At 37.6% G+C, this 16,960-nt stretch overlaps 1 protein-coding gene across 1 annotated transcript; it reads right to left on the bottom strand.

The window, feature by feature from the left end:
• Positions 1–4,710: 4,710 nt before the first annotated feature.
• LOC115452612 (ruvB-like 2) lies at positions 4,711–16,856 on the bottom strand. The gene is made up of 12 exons (XM_037447505.1): positions 16,689–16,856; positions 16,427–16,613; positions 15,920–16,036; positions 14,896–14,977; positions 14,285–14,447; positions 13,310–13,406; positions 11,475–11,606; positions 10,235–10,347; positions 8,137–8,357; positions 7,268–7,406; positions 6,426–6,537; positions 4,711–4,916 (listed from the first exon to the last, which is right to left on the bottom strand). Exons 1-12 carry the CDS (start codon positions 16,692–16,694, stop codon positions 4,885–4,887), a joined length of 1,401 nt encoding a protein of 466 aa, XP_037303402.1. The 5' UTR covers positions 16,695–16,856; the 3' UTR covers positions 4,711–4,884.
• Positions 16,857–16,960: the final 104 nt, after the last annotated feature.

Genomic DNA, 16,960 nt, shown 5'->3' with positions numbered 1-16,960 from the left:
AAGTGGTGATAGCCTAGTTGGGAGTAGAATGGACTGCCGAGACGAATGTCCGCAGGTTCAAAACCCAAACACCTCAGACTTCTCTAAAAATTGTGTGCATTTGTGAATAATCGCTTGCTTTAACGGTGAAAGAAAACATCATGAGGAATCCTGCATACCTGAGAAACTATCGGAGTTTTGAGGGTGTATGAGGTCTATCCATCTACAACAGGTCAGCGTGGTGGACTAAGGCCTAATCCCTCTTAGTAGAGGAGGCCCGTGCTCAGCAGTGAGCAAGTATATAATACAGGGCTGATATTATTATTAAGTATATTAAGGCCGCCTTTATACTCTTTCGCACGTATTCATAGAAGTTATTTATCTAAGGACGGAGCATTGCGGTGATAATAAGTCTGTTTATCTGACAGCTAACTAGATTCAAGCTGTATCTCAATATTAGCAAATCACAACGGCCCTATGTCTACGCACTGCGAAGGCTGCCATGCCGTCAGCAATGAGAAACAGACTTGTTATCACAGCAATGCTCCGTCCTTAGATAAATAACGGTCATGAATACGGGCGTTTGTGTCTAGTTTCAATGTTAATTGTTACGCGCTGGTAGCCTAACCGCTGACATCGGGCGTTTCAGGAAACATTCAGCTGCGCAGGCTGGCAGAAGAGAAGCTACGTCACGCTGCAATTATTCTAATATTCTCTCTGGTTGTACGTTGTCAAATATTAACTAAAATTATATTGTGTAATGATTGCGAAATATAATGTTTAATACTGTAAAAGGAGGGTCTCATATAATAGTGTAAAGCAACCCTTTTTGCTGATTTTCCGATAAAAATAACAACAAAACTAAATTTAATGCAGCGTCAATCGTCCCTTTCCCCTAAAATAATCCGTATTAAAACCAAGCAAAACGAGTCAAAAAAGTGTTCGCTTATGGTGGTAAGGTGTGTGTAAGTTCAATAGGTTTATTGTCTAACGGTAGCGGTACGACTGTGGCGACTGTTGTGCCTGTACGCATATAGCGGTCAACGAAGGACAAATTGACGTCACGCGCCAGGTAGCTGATGCGAACAATTGTCTCTTATCGCATCACGCCTAGTGGAATGTCTGGAGCATTCAAAACCGTAAAACCTCGGATTAGAGTTATAGTGAATGAATTAATACGATCGATGTGGGATATTGTTTTTTAAACTATAAATTGCAATGTTTACCCAAAATTTTTTTGTGCACTCAATTTTTCATTGTTAAAAAAATATATTATGAAAAATTAATGTTTGACCAAATATTTTCACTTTAAACAGTATTTTTTTTAATTATATGTTAAATCTTACCTGAGTAGACATATAGGAACATTTTTCAAAGATACCTGTGTATATATTTTTCAGAATATAATGTACGTACGTAAAAACCTTAGTACTTTTATTAAAAACAGTGACTTGCATAGTCTAAATACCAGAAATAAAAATAAATTGGTTGTCCCTAATCATAGGCTCTGTAAAACCAATAAATCTTTCTTAGTTAATAGCATGAAGTTCTATAATAAACTTCCCTTCGAAGTTACCAATTTGACCGAACAAAAATTCAAGTGTTATGTTAAGCGTGAATTAATGTGTAAAGGATACTATACTGTATCTGATTACCTTAATGATAAGACGGTTTGGAAAGTTTGTCCTGCACACAATGACCCACCATGTTAGCACACATTAGTAATTAATTAACTGCCTAAAATGTCTTTGTTACATGTCTCACATGCTTTTTTTGCTTTTTTTTTTTTATAATAATGACATTTCTATAGTTCTAATTTGACATAATCATATCATATCTTAATGAAATGTAATTTTTGAAAGACGACCACCCGATCATGTTGTGTTTGCCTGTTCAATATCACTATTTTTTTCTTTTCTCATGATTGAAAACTATGATTGTAAATGTAGGCGAATGCACGCTGTACGCCGTTATTTAAGTATGAATCTATGTTCTCTTTTATTTGCTATCGCTAATTTTATTTTATGCCGCTCCAGGTTTAGTCGATTGGATTTCATCTTATCCCATGTTAACGGTGATGTGCGTGCATTAGCTTATATAACTATTGTGACTATGTACAAGAAAGACTTGGAAAAAATACAAAAGAAGTACTGAACAATTGATGACAAAAAAGAAAGCCCGGAGTTTCTTTCTGCCTTTCTTCTTCGGGTAGTCATCACTTAGGTAGCTAGTGAAAGGCTGGTAGGTTAGCTAGGCTAGGGCTCATGTCCTCACCGGTGAAGATCGCGACGCGTTACCCTTCTATTTCCCCTACTTGCCAGCCCGAGCTGGTTACTTCGGTTTGTACCTAGTCTTTTGTATAAACTTTATCCCTAATTTAAAATCTCCATAGTTATATAAGTGATTTTAATAGTTGTTTAGAAATAATAATTATTCTTATTCTTTGTTTTGACGTATCATAAGTGCAACTTTGTTCGCCTACGTGATAAATAAAGTATTTTATTTTTTATTTATTTTTTTTATAAAAATAGCAGTAGGGTCTCGAACAGTAGAAAAACGTGGAAGGGAGAGCGGAGCGAAAGCTGCTATGTACAACGGAATTTCTCGGCCAGTTTAATTATAAATGAAACGTACTCTGTTGTGTACATTTAAAAAAATAAGGTAATTAATTACGACTAATGAAAAGAAAAAAAAATATTAGTACAAAATCTGTTTATTTAAATATATTACACTGTTGTCTACATCAAATATTTTGTTCTACTTCATCTATCTGTATAATAGGTGAAGTATTGGAACAACTATTTCCGCTGCACTGTAAACATGCTACACTGCAGTATAAACCACTTTTTCTGCATCCACACGCAGCTCCACATCCCTTTTTGTAATTACAAAATAACATTTGCAATAAATTATCCAGAGCAGGTAATTGATTCATTGTTATTGGGATGTACATGTTATTGGAATACTTCCATCCCCAATTTTCAATAACTACGTCATTTCCTAGCCATATCTGAATTTGTAGGTACACTCTTTTAAGGTGCTTAAACGCTGCATCAGTTGTTGTGATGACAAAAGAACACTCGTATTTTTGGATGTTGCTTTTATGAAAGAATTAAACCTTAATGTATTTAAATCATGAGTTTTAGACGGAGCACCATATAAACTCAAAATACATGCTACACCTGCTTGCAATATATTATTAGGGTCTTCATTGATATTTTTAATACTTTAACTGAGTAGTGTAAAGTCAGAAGATATCGATGTCTTAGTGATATTAACGGCATTGGTAGATAAAGATCGTGAAATATATTTTCTAAAACCATCCCGAGGCAAAGTTCAACAGAAGATATTTTCATCGAAATGTTTAGAAAAATCATTACCAAATTGTAAAGAACATATTCTTTTTTTACATGCCTTTACGGGTTGTGATACTACTTCTGCGTTTTTCAATAAAGGAAAAATCAAGTTTGCCATAAAATTTGAGAAACGGATTGATTTACACGACTCAGAAAAAGAATTTAAAAATATCAATGAAGACCCCAATAATATATTGCAAGCAGGTGTAGCATGTATTTTGAGTTTATATTGCGCTCCGTCTAAAACTCATGATTTAAATACATTAAGGTTTAATTCTTTCATAAAAGCAACATCCAAAAATACGAGTGTTCTTTTGTCATCACAACAACTGATGCAGCGTTTGAGCACCTTAAAAGAGTGTACCTACAAATTCAGATATGGCTAGGAAATGACGTAGTTATTGAAAATTGGGGATGGAAGTATTCCAATAACATGTACATCCCAATAACAATGAATCAATTACCTGCTCTGGATAATTTATTGCAAATGTTATTTTGTAATTGCAAAAGGGATGTGGAGCTGCGTGTGGATGCAGAAAAGTTGTTTATACTGCAGTGTAGCATGTTTACAGTGCAACGGAAATAGTTGTTCCAATACTTCACCTATTATACAGATAGATGAAGTAGAAGAAAATATTTGATGTAGACAACAGTGTAATATATTTAAATAAACAGATTTTGTACTAATATTTTTTTTCTTTCATTATTCGTAATTAATTACCTTATTTTTTAAATGTACACAATAGAGTAACTTTCATTTATAATTAAACTGGCCGAGAAATTCCATTGTACATAGCAGCTTTCGCTCCGCTCTCCCTTCTACGTTTTTCTACTGTTCGAGACCCTACTGCTATTTTTATACACAGGTATCTTTGAAAAATGTTCCTATATGTCTACTCAGGTAAGATTTAACATATAATTAAAAAAAATACTGTTTAAAGTGAAAATATTTGGTCAAACATTATTTTTTTATAATATTTTTTTTTTAACAATGAAAAAATGGAGTGCACAAAAAAAATTTGGGTAAACATTGCAATTTATAGTTTATAAAACAATATCCCACATCGATCGTATTAATTCATTCACTATAACTCTAATCCGAGGTGAAAACCTCCAGGCGCTCCACTATATGTGTTTTTTGTGTTATACTTTAGTGTTCTCCCTATGTGTAGTAAGTGGGGACATGAGTCACCCACACGCTTGATGTTTTTTTTTACATTATATTCGAAGGCAGATAAGGGGCCGTTCTAGTATTACGTAACGCAATTTTTGAAGATTTTTGATCCCTCTCCCCCCCAATTTAACGCATCGTAACGTTTTCCAAGACACCCCCCCCCCCCATAAATTGCGTTACGTAATACTTGAACGGCCCCTAATTAAAACAACAAATATTTTTATATTTTATTACAAAATTACATCTAACTCCTTAAAACAAAACAATCGTAAGAATAAATCAATTAATTGAACATCCTTACTGTTTCGAATGTATAGTGCAGCCATTTTCTGTAGAAACCTACCATTAGTAGAAAATCTACAAAGTGTTTGAAATTCATTGCGATACTTCCATCATTTGGGGTGCATCTGAAAAAAATAAACACATAATATAATTCTCTATAAGAACTTTGAGAGTATGTGAAGTCTGCCCGCACTACAGCGTGCTGGACTAAGGACTAATCTCTCAGTAGTAGAGGAGTATATAATACAGGGCTGATGTTATTATAATTTTACACTGGAGTAGCTTATCACACCAGTAGCGTACCTTGCCATAAATGGGCCTTATATCTATACTTGTTAGGGGCTCTTCAGGGCAGTGAGAACTTTTGGGCGCCCGCTTAGTATTAATGTAGGTATGGGCCAAGAGGGACCCCGTATCACTGACACGGCTGATATAGCGGTAGCTACATCACACACCTGGCGTGTCAAAATAAGCGCTACAAGCATGTAAACACCGCACGTGTGATTTACATTACATACATTATGCCTAAACAAATATCCACTAGTACGGCTGCCACGTGCCGAAGTATTGTCCCGCACTGGTGTATGGCGCGGCGCGAGTGAGTGAGATAGACTTCAGACAAAAAATCTGTTGTATGAAAGTATTTTTTTAAATCTTTATTTAAAGACCTTGGTCTACCTTAAGACGGCACCGCTGTGTACAATATTCAATAACATTTTTAACATCTACGTCTTAGTGCCACTTTGACTTGTGTGTAAGTTGCAAACGCGTTGCGCCTCAAATAACACAACTGATATGTAAGCTGCAGTCAACGTATTAAAACGCCTATGTGATACAAACAGCACATGATTTGCTGGTGGTAGGATATATTATATATCCGCTCGGATAGCGACCACCGTACACAAGGTGTTAAAACCCGCCATAGTGACCCACGTGAGTATGTCGCGTTCCGGGATCAGCCTGTGTATATCCGGTTCCAACAGGCCGTCATAATTGTGTCGACTGCCGAGGGGTAATCAATTTTATCGCATCACTGTAGCGTTTTCTTTTCACGCGCTAGGCAAGTGCTCCTGCGCTTTTTATGCAAGTAACAGACCAGAAACTAGGCTACGTTAGTTTCTCCGCTGAGAAAATTACATACTTAATTCATACCTGATTTTAAATAATTTGCGAACTTCATAAAAGTATGAAAAATAATCTCAGCTAAGCGAGCTAAGTTAAACTTAGTTTATGGCGAACAACCCGCATTAGTTATTTTAATAGACTTCGTAGACATTTTTTTTTCACTTGGCGTGTCGTGCCGACTTTGCTCGCATTTTAACACATGAAGTGTGGACCACAGTCTTATTTAAACAATGTATTCTGCCGTGCTAAGCGCAAAAGCGGTATGTCAGGGAAACCTTATTTCGAGATAATCGAAGTTTTGTAAATATAGTATTGTATATAAAACTGAGATAGGAAACTCTAAGGTTTTTTAACAAGTTCTAAACAAGATTCCGTTATTTAGGTGAGTTCATTGGATGGGTATTTCTTTAAGCTATCTGACGACATAAAAATCAAGATTTTGATTTTTTTGAGATACCGCTTTTGAGCTTAGCATGGCAGTATTGTTTTTTTTTAATTCTGTGACGTACCTCCGGAGCCGTCGTTGAACATAAACTCGTCCTGGTATTCCTTCAGGAACTGTTCAGATCTGTGCTCGTCCAGGAACAGGGAGTACACTTTCTTGACATCTTCCATGCTTACCTGGAAGTAATCAGGGATATACGTGTTAAGTAAAAAATATTCAAGTTTTTATTTGTGATCACATTGTTGAGCAAAATATGGAATGAAAAAATATTTTTTATTAGGCACCGACTCCAAAATCGGTAACCAGTATATAGGTAAAGTCATTGACGTATATTCTATAGACACGAACGTCCATATAAACTATTTGTTCAAAATCTGAACTAAAATGGCAACAAAAACGTCACTGTTATAACCTATTTATTCACTTGAACAACAAAAAATTTTAGTTATTTGACTAATATTTTTTATTCAAATCCAAGTTTACACTTAGACTCGAGTTCTTATATCATGAGCGACACTCCGTACATAACCACAAGCTGTCAATATTGACCATACTAAAGTCAGTTTGAATGGATGACAGTTCAAATCAGTTGAACACAGTGAATGTTCGGAACGCCAAATCTAGTACGTAGTACATATCGCACTCTTAATAAAATAATAACCCATTCCAAAATTGCCAATCTGTGGCAATCGTCAAACAACCAATTTCTGTTGGCGACCTTTTAGTTTTTTCCCTTTTTTTTCATGCTATACATTTCACTTTTTACCTATCTTTTATAAGCTCAATTTTATAGCAACTTCAAAAAAAGGTGGCAAACAAAAATTAGTTTTCTAACGACTGCTACAAATTAACAATTTTGAAATAGGTCATTATTTTATTAAGAGTGCGGTATATCGATGCTGTTACCTCCGTAGCCCTCCTGCGCCTCGCGACGAGCGACGCCGTGGTGATGAGTTGTATCGCGTACCGCAGCGAGGTCTCTGTGGCGACGCGCGTCAGCACCGTCAGCGCGTCGCTCGTCATCTGACAGTCTTCCTCCTCGCATCTGACAGTTATTTATCAAACAGTTCGTTCAAGTATTACGTAACGCAATTTTTGAAGATTTTTGATCCCCCCACACCCCAATGTAACGCGCCGTATCATTTACCTGTAACACGCCTCCTCCAAAAGTTATGTAACTGTTATTTTTTTTTTTCTAATCACAATTATGTTACGCAAAATACCGGAAAGTCGCCTAAATACCTTTGTGGCGGTACAATTAGTATACACAACGCCATCTCGTCAACATCAATGGAACTACGAGAAGACCTATGTAGTATTGACACGACTGTAGTGATTTATCGCATAGCAATCACGATAGATGGCGACAGACGATCCTGGATTACGCTTGCACAATTTGCGCGACGCAGTATATATACCACCTCCGAATAGGAACCGTCGGAGGTCGCGGTCGGTCACAAACTTCTGCCTGACTGGAAATATTCCCCTTCCATAGAGGAACGCAACCATCTGTTCCTCTACAGTGGTGTCAAACTTTGCGCCGCTACACCTTTGTTATTGTTTTAAAATAAAAAAAAACAATGTTACATAACGCTTTGTACGAAACCCTCCCGCGCCTGTTACGCGTCGTAACATTTTACAAGACCCCCCCTCCCCCGCAAGTTGCGTTACGTAACATGAACGGCCCCCAGAGTGTTAATTTTTGGAAAATACTTTTCTTATTTCTTTCATAACAAAATCCACACCAAACTTCCCCAATCTTCACCGAAACCCACCTTATATTCAATATTTCCCGGAGCTCTTGATGGGAATACGGCGTGGTCGGCACTATGATCATCCTGTCCAGCAAGTCGAGCGGTATCCCGTGGGGACTCCGGTAGTTGGTGCCTCTGATGCGCGTGATGCCGCGGTTGGTCGCCATGATGACCACCGGAGCGGTCTCAGATTCCAGCGCTCGGTTCAGGAATGAGAAGCATTCGATGTCCAGCATGTGGGCCTGTGGGATAATATGTATTACACACTAGTTGACCCGACAGACGTTGTCCTGTCTTAACTGTGTATGCACGCGCGCATTCTGTCGATCGCTGACAGTTATTTCAAACCACCGACAGTTATGTAAAATTAATATTGTCGTAAGTTTTTGAATTTTTTCTTTCATAAGAACCTTCTCTTGACAATTACAAACAACAAAAAAAAAATAGCGAAATCGGTTCAGCTGCTCTTGAGATTTGTGCTTAGCATGACATTCAGCGATTCATTTTTATATTATACTAGCTTTTGCCCGCGGCTCCGCCCGCGTTATAAAGTTTTTCGGGCTAAAGTTTTCCGTTATAAAAGTCACGCTATATATTTTCCCGGGAGCCTATGTTCTTCCCAGGGTCTCAAACTGTCTTAATACCCAATTTCATCTTAATACGTTGGGTAGTTGTTGAGTTTAACACGTTCAGGCAGACAAATGCAGCGGGGGCTTTGTTTTATAATATATTTTTGTAGAACTTTTTAAGAGGAACAATCCCGTCATACATCATTGTTGCATAACTTTAACCGTTTACGCAGCGCTCGCAACGGAAGCTCTCAAAACTAATAACTTTTCCCCGTTTTTGCAACATGTTTTATTACTGCGCCGCTCCTATTGGTCATAGCGTGAGGATATATAACCTATTGCACTCCAGGAACAAAGGGCTATCCAACACAAAAATATTTTTTCAGTTCGAGCCGGTAGTTCCTGAGATTAGCGATTACTGCTCCGCTCCTATTGGGCATAGCGTGATGATATATATAGCCTATAGCATTCCAGGAACAAAGGGCTATCCAACACAAAAATAATTATTCAGTTCAAACTCCTAGTTTCTGAGATTAGCCATTACTGCTCTGCTCCTATTGGTCATAGCGTGATGATATATAGCCTATAGCACTTCACGAACAAAAGGCTATCCAATACAAAATGATTTTTTTAATTCGAACCGGTAGTTCCTGAGATTAGTCATTACTGCTCTGCTCCTATTGGGTATAGCGTGATGATATATAGCCTATAGCACTCCACGAACATAGGGCTATCCAACGCAAAAAGAATTTTTTAGTTTGGACCGGTAGTTCCTGAGATTAGCGCGTTCAAACAAACAAACAAACAAACAAACAAACAAACAAACAAACAAACTCTTCAGCTTTATATAATAGTATAGATATACTTTGTGCACATCGTAAGCAGATGGACTTAATGCCAGGTACATTCTCTCCTAGTCAAAGCTAGGGTGAAAGCGGCGATACCCTATTTGTGGGTGGAATGTACTGCCCAAAAATGTCAGCAGTTAAAAAAAAAATCAAAACCTAAACAAACCTCGGATTTTTCTAAATTATATGCGTATTCTTTGGGACTCATGAAGAAAACATCGTGACGAAACCTGCATCTGAGAAGTTCTCTATAGATATTTCGAGGGTGTGTGAAGTCTGCCCGCACTACAGCGTGGTGGTAAGGCCTAATCCCTCTCAGTAGTAGAGGAGGCCCGTGCAGTGGGACAGTATATAATACAGGGCTGATATTATGCTTATATACCTATCTATAGTATATACATATTGTTGATAATATACGAAGTTCTAGCTATAGGTGTATTTATTGTACCGCGCCGTGCGACGTTCCGTGTCACATAAGTATAACTATGTGAGTATGCGCTGGCGCCGCAACGATCGTCCGTGACCATTTAATAGTAGCAAATTTTTTTTCGTAATAAATTCACGTCCTTTTGCTCCGTAAATCTGCAGTTTTGTCCCTGAGGCTGCTGGCCAATATTAAAATGGAAAATTCTAATTCCAAAGACCCTCGCTTTGCTGTAGTCGGGTAAAAAAAAAATAGCCCTTTTGGTATATTTCATTTACCTCGTCAATGAACAGCACTCCGGGAATCATTTCCGCTTTCCCCTCCTCGCGCCACTCCGCCACTTTGCTGTTGATCTGCTCTCTTATTTCAGATTTTATTTCACCGGTGTCGCCTGAAACAACCAAACTCGATGACGTTGTTTGCGGTAGGATGATATTATCGCACTCTTAATAAAATAATGATTTATTTTAAAATTTTTAATTTGCGTATTTTCGTTGGTAATCTAATTTTTGATTGCTACTTTTTTTTTGAAGTTGCTATAAAATTGAGCTTATTAAAGATAGGTAAAAAATGTAACCCCATGAAAAAAAAGGGAAAAAACTAAAAGGTCGCAAACAGAAATTGGTTGTTTGACGATTCCCACAAATTGGCAATTTTGGAATGGGTCATTATTTTATTAAGAGTGCGAATTATGTTTACGCGAATGTAAAAACACATACATCACGCATCTATCCCCGAAGCGGTATGCAGAGGCGCAACCAGAGCACCCACTTTTCGCCAAGTGTGTTCCGTCCCATGATGTGATAGGGGGCGAGCCTATCGCAATATCGGGCACAAATTCCAGACTCCGGGCTGGTATTGCGCAGAAAAACCCAAATATCATTTTGCTCGACCCAGGATTCGAACCCAGGACCTCAGAGCACTGCCGACCTGCGCATGCAGTACGACGCCAAGGCAGTCTTGTTACTGTTAATGCGAATGTTAGACGTTGATATAAAACTATTTTACTCCATGGTCACGGGAACTCCCCACGTAGCCATGGAGGCTGCAGTCTTTGAAACGTCGGTAGAAAATTATAATACAAAAAACCGTGATAAAATCCGTAATTAGTTTTATTTCAATGTGGTACGATATTTGTATATCATGCTCCATAATTTTTTTTTTTTTGATAAACCAACATCCTGTTTAAGTTTTTGAAAGTCACCTATAAAGCTACATACTGTATAAACGTTACAAAACTTAAAAAACCGGCTGTATGAACTAGCAATTTCTAACTTTATGTATGTATTAAAATTTTGAAAGTATTCATCAAAACAACATCCTTTATAATGCTTCAAAGAACATGTTGTATAAACATTAAATTTCTAACTTTACGTATACATTAATATTTTGAAAGTATTCATCAAAACATCCTTTATAATGCCTCAAAGAACACGCTGTATAAACATTAAATTTCTAACTTTACGTATACATTAAAATTTTGAAAGTATCCAAACAACACCCTGTATAATGCCTCACCGGAGAACAGCGCGAGGAACCCGTGCGTGCGCGAGTTGATGACGTCGACCTCGTGCAGCGTCACCGTGTGCACCACCTCCTTCCGCTTCTGGAGCTCTCCTTCGGGACATTGGACGAAGCGGGCTTGTTGGCCTGCGGGAAAAAATACGTCAAATGCAACGTCCTCTGCATGGCCATAGATCTATCTAATACCTCAATATATATCGTAGCAGTGCTAGCGAGACGTATGTATGGGAAATAAGGTTACAGACAAAAACTGAAATCACTACATAGTATAAAACAGAGTCGCTTTCTCTGTCCCCATGTGTGCTTAAATCTTTAAAACTACGCAACGGATTTTGATGCGTTTTTTTAATAGATAGAGTGATTCAAGAGGAAGGTTTATATGTATAATAACATCCATTAAATAGTGGAGAAAAGTGTTATTTTGTTATGTTACACCCGTGCGTAGCCAGAGCGGGCTATGTTTTTATATACAACGTTCACAGTTTTTCTGTAGTGTATTTAGTATCAGCATTGCACCCGAGCGAAGCCGGGGCGGTTCGCTAGTAAATTATATTTAAATTTTATATTTTCGTCAATCACTTGAAAGGCTTACGTGACAGTCACCTAAAACCATAAACTGCATAAATGACATAGATAAATATTAAACACGAAGGTTTCTAATAAGATAAATACAAATAATATAGATTATTATTTGTACTTTAATATTGAAATTCCAACAGTATGTGATCCAACTCCCTTGTGTAATATTCATAATAATATCAGCCCTGTATTATGTAGTATCTCACTGAATGGGCCCCCTCTACTACTTAGGGATTAGACTTTAGTCCATCACGCTGTAGTGCGGACTGGTAGACCACATACACCTTCAAGATTCCTATAGAGAACTTCTCAGGTATGCAGATTTCCTTGCAATGTTTCCCTTCACCGTTAAAGCAAGCGATAATTCACAAATACACACATAATTTTAGAAAAGTCAGAGGTGCGTTTGGGTTTTGAACCTGCGGACATTCGTCTCGGCACTCCGTTCCACAACCAACTATGCTATCTATATTGATGCTGTATAGATATACAGGGTCATTTTGACATCGCGTTACTAAACGAAACCACATACTTATCTACTTGGAAATAACACTACAATAAGTTACTTGAGCCGTAGATGTGAAATAAAAAAAATGTAAGTATCGAACAAAATAAATATTAATAATAAAAACAAATTTTAACAAAAAATTCAACCGCCTTCAAAAACCACTCAAAACCAAAAAATAATTTCACATAACAAGTATATATTTGATACCAATTTTGGAGTCGGTGCCTGATTAAAATTGCTTAATTTTAAAACCAAACTGCCGAAGTGATCTTGAAAAAAATTTTATGAGACCAATCTGGAGAGAAATTCTTTCGAATAAAAAAAGAATTTTCCAAATCGGTTCATAAATGAGCGAGTTCTGAGGTAACAAACATACAAAAAAAAATAAAAAAAAAACTCACTTCGAATTGATAACCTCCTCCTTTTTTTGAAGTCGGTTAAAAAGTAATTTTAATGTTATGCATGCTAAAGCCACTGTTTCTACTCTTATAGAATTCGTTGAAGCGGCAACGTCATACTTTCAGTGAGAAAAACACTCACGCATGACATATCAGCATTAAACTACAAAATGATCAAAAAATCAGAAAACTAAAACCAGGATTTTTCGTCAAAATATTCGTTATTAATGGATGATTTTTGGCACAATGTCATCAAAGGTGAAGACGAGTATGTGGTTTCATTTAGCAACGCAATGTCTAAATGACCCTGTATATTACGTATAAAATACACAGTAGGTACATACCAGTGGCATCATAGTCTCTTGCTCGTGCAAAACTTCTTCCCAATTTGTTAATCTTTCCCGTTGCTTTGTCTATGGTAATCACATCACCAGCTTGTACCTGAAATAAACATATCATCAAATAAACACATTATTATCATGAAACTAGCTTTTGCTCGCGGCTTCGCCCGCGTGAAGGAGTTTTCCGGAATACAAGTCCCGCTTTATATTTTCCCGGGATAAAAATAATAAAATTCATAAAAAACCGTTCAGTAGATTTGAGAAAATCGACAACACAGAGACAGACAGCTTTTGGGAACTTTGTTTTATACAGGGTGTCCCAAAAAATAGTGTCAAGTGGAGGTCCAGAGATAGAGCACCCCTTGGAATATCCGAATCACCCCCATATATGTTCCGCGATTTTTCTTAGTTTTCAAGTTATATTTTTCGGAATTATTGAGAATTTTCGATTTAAAAAATTAAATGTTTATTTAAAAAAAAAAGAAGCGGCGATAGCCTAGTTGGGCGTGGTACGGACTGCCGAGACGAATGTCCGCAGGTTCAAATCCCAAGGGCACACACCTCTGACTTTTCTAAAAAAAATCATGTGTGTATTCTTTGTGAATTTATCGTTCGCTTTAACGGTGAAGGAAAACATCGTGAGGAAACCTGCACATCTGAGAAGTTCTCTATAGGAATTTCGAAGGTGTGTGAAGTCTACCAATCCGCACTAGGCCAGCGTGGTGGACTAAGGCCTAAACCCTCTCAGTAGTAGAGGAGGCCCGTGCTCAGCAGTGGGCAAGTATATAATACAGGGCTGATATTATTATTATTATATTATTATTTAAAAAAAACAACAAGTGACACGAATATAATATGTACAAACATTGAAAGTTAAATTATATTAAACTGTCCCACTGCTGGGCACAGGCTTTCTCCTACTGAAACTGTTTACGCCTTAGTCCACCACGCTGGCCTATGCAGGTTGCGTTTCCTCACCTTCTCTTTAAGCAGGGAGTCGATCATCTTCGCGCCCATGTCGTAGTTGGTCTCCATGTCTGTTGTCTTGAGCGTGAGTTTGCCGACGCGCGCGCCACCACCTCCTGCGGCGCGTTCGACCACAACTTCGACCACTTCTCCCTCTATTATCTCTGATTCTTCTCTGTGGACGAGAAAAGTTTTTTTAGTTTTTCTTTTTTTTTAGCTTTGATTGACGAGACGAGCTTGCCGTTCGCCTGATGGTAAGCGATACGACCGCCCGTAGAAACACTATCCAACACGTTGAATTCCAAAATCTTTAAATTACTTTCTGAAAAAAAATTGATATAGCTTTTTTCAATTGATGGTGAGCCATGGAAACCCTAAGGCAGGCAGCCTTTAATGGTAAACATACCATTATTTATAAAAAAAAAGTCTCACATGCCATCCAGGACCAGTTTTATCTATCCGAGCGCCTCTTTTTTGAGGGCACACTGATTCTCGAAAGTCCATGTGTTTTTGTACACCCCTCCTTCCCTGTACTTTTAATACCAATTTTTACAATTTCCAAATTTGTTTTTACTCCATGCCCCCACAAAAGAAGTCCTGGCTAGTATTTTGAACACACTCACTTGATTCTGATGCCGATGGACTTTCTGATGGCTTGCGTGAGCGCCTCCGTCTTGCTCATTTCCAATGAGAATATCTCTGAACCTGTTTTAAAAATCGATATTGGTAATTTTGTATGTGAATAAAATAAAGTAGAATCAATCTCAACTTTGAGTTAAATCTCAATTAGCCATTTACTGTATTGACCTATTTAATAAACCAAGCTTATGCAGTTATTTAAGAGCTTGTTTTCAGCTGAGTGGGCGTTCTTACATAAACAAAAGCTAGCCGTTAAAATGCGTAACATACTGTGACTTAAAATGTCACTTGAGATGATGTTAATATTGGTTTATCTCAAAGTCTATAAAGATATATTAGAGACTATCTTAAGATGTTGACCTTAGTTTGACAGTGTCGTCTGATATTGCACTTGAGAGCCCAAAATATGTGTAGCCCCCCCCACTTTCCCGAGGTAATCATTGTGGGCTTGGTCCTCACAAACAGTGGGACATTTAATGCAGTCCTATACATATTAAAGCCTATGAGGGCCTGCAAATATTTCGCCTCCAACTCCCCTGTGTCATTCTAAAAGAGAATCATCTTGTTTCCCCACAACTCTCCCAACACTTCTACAGGCTACTACAAATGCTAAACCAGGGAATTCTTCCCCCAGTGTTAACTGCAGGGACGCCTACTCAACAAATACGTAGTCATAATCAAAACAATTTTAAGTGGTTAAAGACTAACTAACATAGACGTTATTTATCTAAGGATGGAGCATTGCTGTGATAACAAGTCTGTTTCTCAGCGCTGGCGCCATGCCAGCCTGCGCTATGTGTAGACATAGGGCCGTTGTGATCGGCTAATATTGAGATACAACTTGAATCTAGTTGGCTGTCAGATAAGCTGAACTAACAGCAAGCTGTCGGATAAACAAAGCTGAGAAACAGACTTGTTATCATAGCAATGCTCCATCCTTAGATAAATAATGTCTATGAATAAGGGGGTAAGTCATCTAGTAACATAGATAATATAAGTTCAAATTACCCGCCATGCTAGTGAAGGGTGTGTCAGGGCCCAGGGCTTGTGCGAGGCCCATGGCAATAGCAGTCTTGCCTGTACCGGGCTGGCCTGCGAGAAGTACAGCACGGCCTGCAATCTTACCTGAAAAAAAAAATATATATATTTCTGTCTGATGGTATACCAATTATGTGGTGGTGGGTGCAGTAGATTTTATATATCTTTGAAATATTATAGAATATTTAGATATGTATGTTTCTTCACAATGTTTAGTGCAATAGTAAATGATAATAAAAAATACATTGTGGTACATAGCCTTATCGCTATATTGGGTATAAATCCAATCCTGAGCATTACAAGAAATTGAATTAGTATCTGTTATAATTTAATTATTTGAAATTCATTTCTAATGATCCTTTTATTGTCATAAGAAAACTTATACTCTCCTTCCTATGAGATATTTATTAAAAAAATAACCCAATAATTGGGTTCCAAATTCAAATGTTACCATAGCAACCAATGTTTTGTCAATACCTTCTCGAATCATCTGCAGGACGACACCGGCGGCCTTTCTCGCCATTTTCTGGCCCACCATGCCCTGAGAGACGGCTCTAGGCTCGAGGGAGTCATCTAAACCCAATCCTCTAATGTGAGAATGCGCGCCAATTCTCTCTATACGTGTGATGTTCCGAACTTCCTGCACTTGCGCCGCTGCTAGAGACTAAAACACAATTCTTTTTTCAAAAACATGTTTTTAGGTTATGTCCGGTGTATACAAAATGTAAATATAACTTACCGCCATGGTTAATTATTTAAATCACAATGGCACAAACACAATGTTGTATTTCTTATTATTACGGCGTGGTTTATCTACACGCGATACAACACAAATTTCAAATTTCAAACAATGACCATAGAGCAATTTTGGTTTCTATGACAGTTTTGTATCAGCTAGTGATGACATACCAACAAATGTAATATCGATATGTATTCGTTAGATATCAATATTATTGTGGCCTATGATATAATAGTACAGTTGGCCACAAATTATAAACTTCAACTTTACGA

The sequence above is a fragment of the Manduca sexta genome, chromosome 1 (assembly GCF_014839805.1).
Source record: "Manduca sexta isolate Smith_Timp_Sample1 chromosome 1, JHU_Msex_v1.0, whole genome shotgun sequence".
NCBI classification, from domain to species: domain Eukaryota; kingdom Metazoa; phylum Arthropoda; class Insecta; order Lepidoptera; family Sphingidae; genus Manduca; species Manduca sexta.
The sequence above is the reverse complement of the archived record's forward strand: the minus strand, read 5'-3'. Positions and strand labels throughout refer to the sequence as shown.

Excerpts from the sequence above, each read along its gene's own strand:
- LOC115452612 (XM_037447505.1), bottom strand. Across the intron at positions 14,448-14,895 it reads TCCATCGGCATCAGAATCAA|AGAAGAATCAGAGATAATAG; the intron begins GTGAGTGTGTTC and ends TCTCGTCCACAG. Across the intron at positions 4,917-6,425 it reads GTTCAACGACGGCTCCGGAG|ATGCACCCCAAATGATGGAA; the intron begins GTACGTCACAGA and ends TATTTTTTTCAG.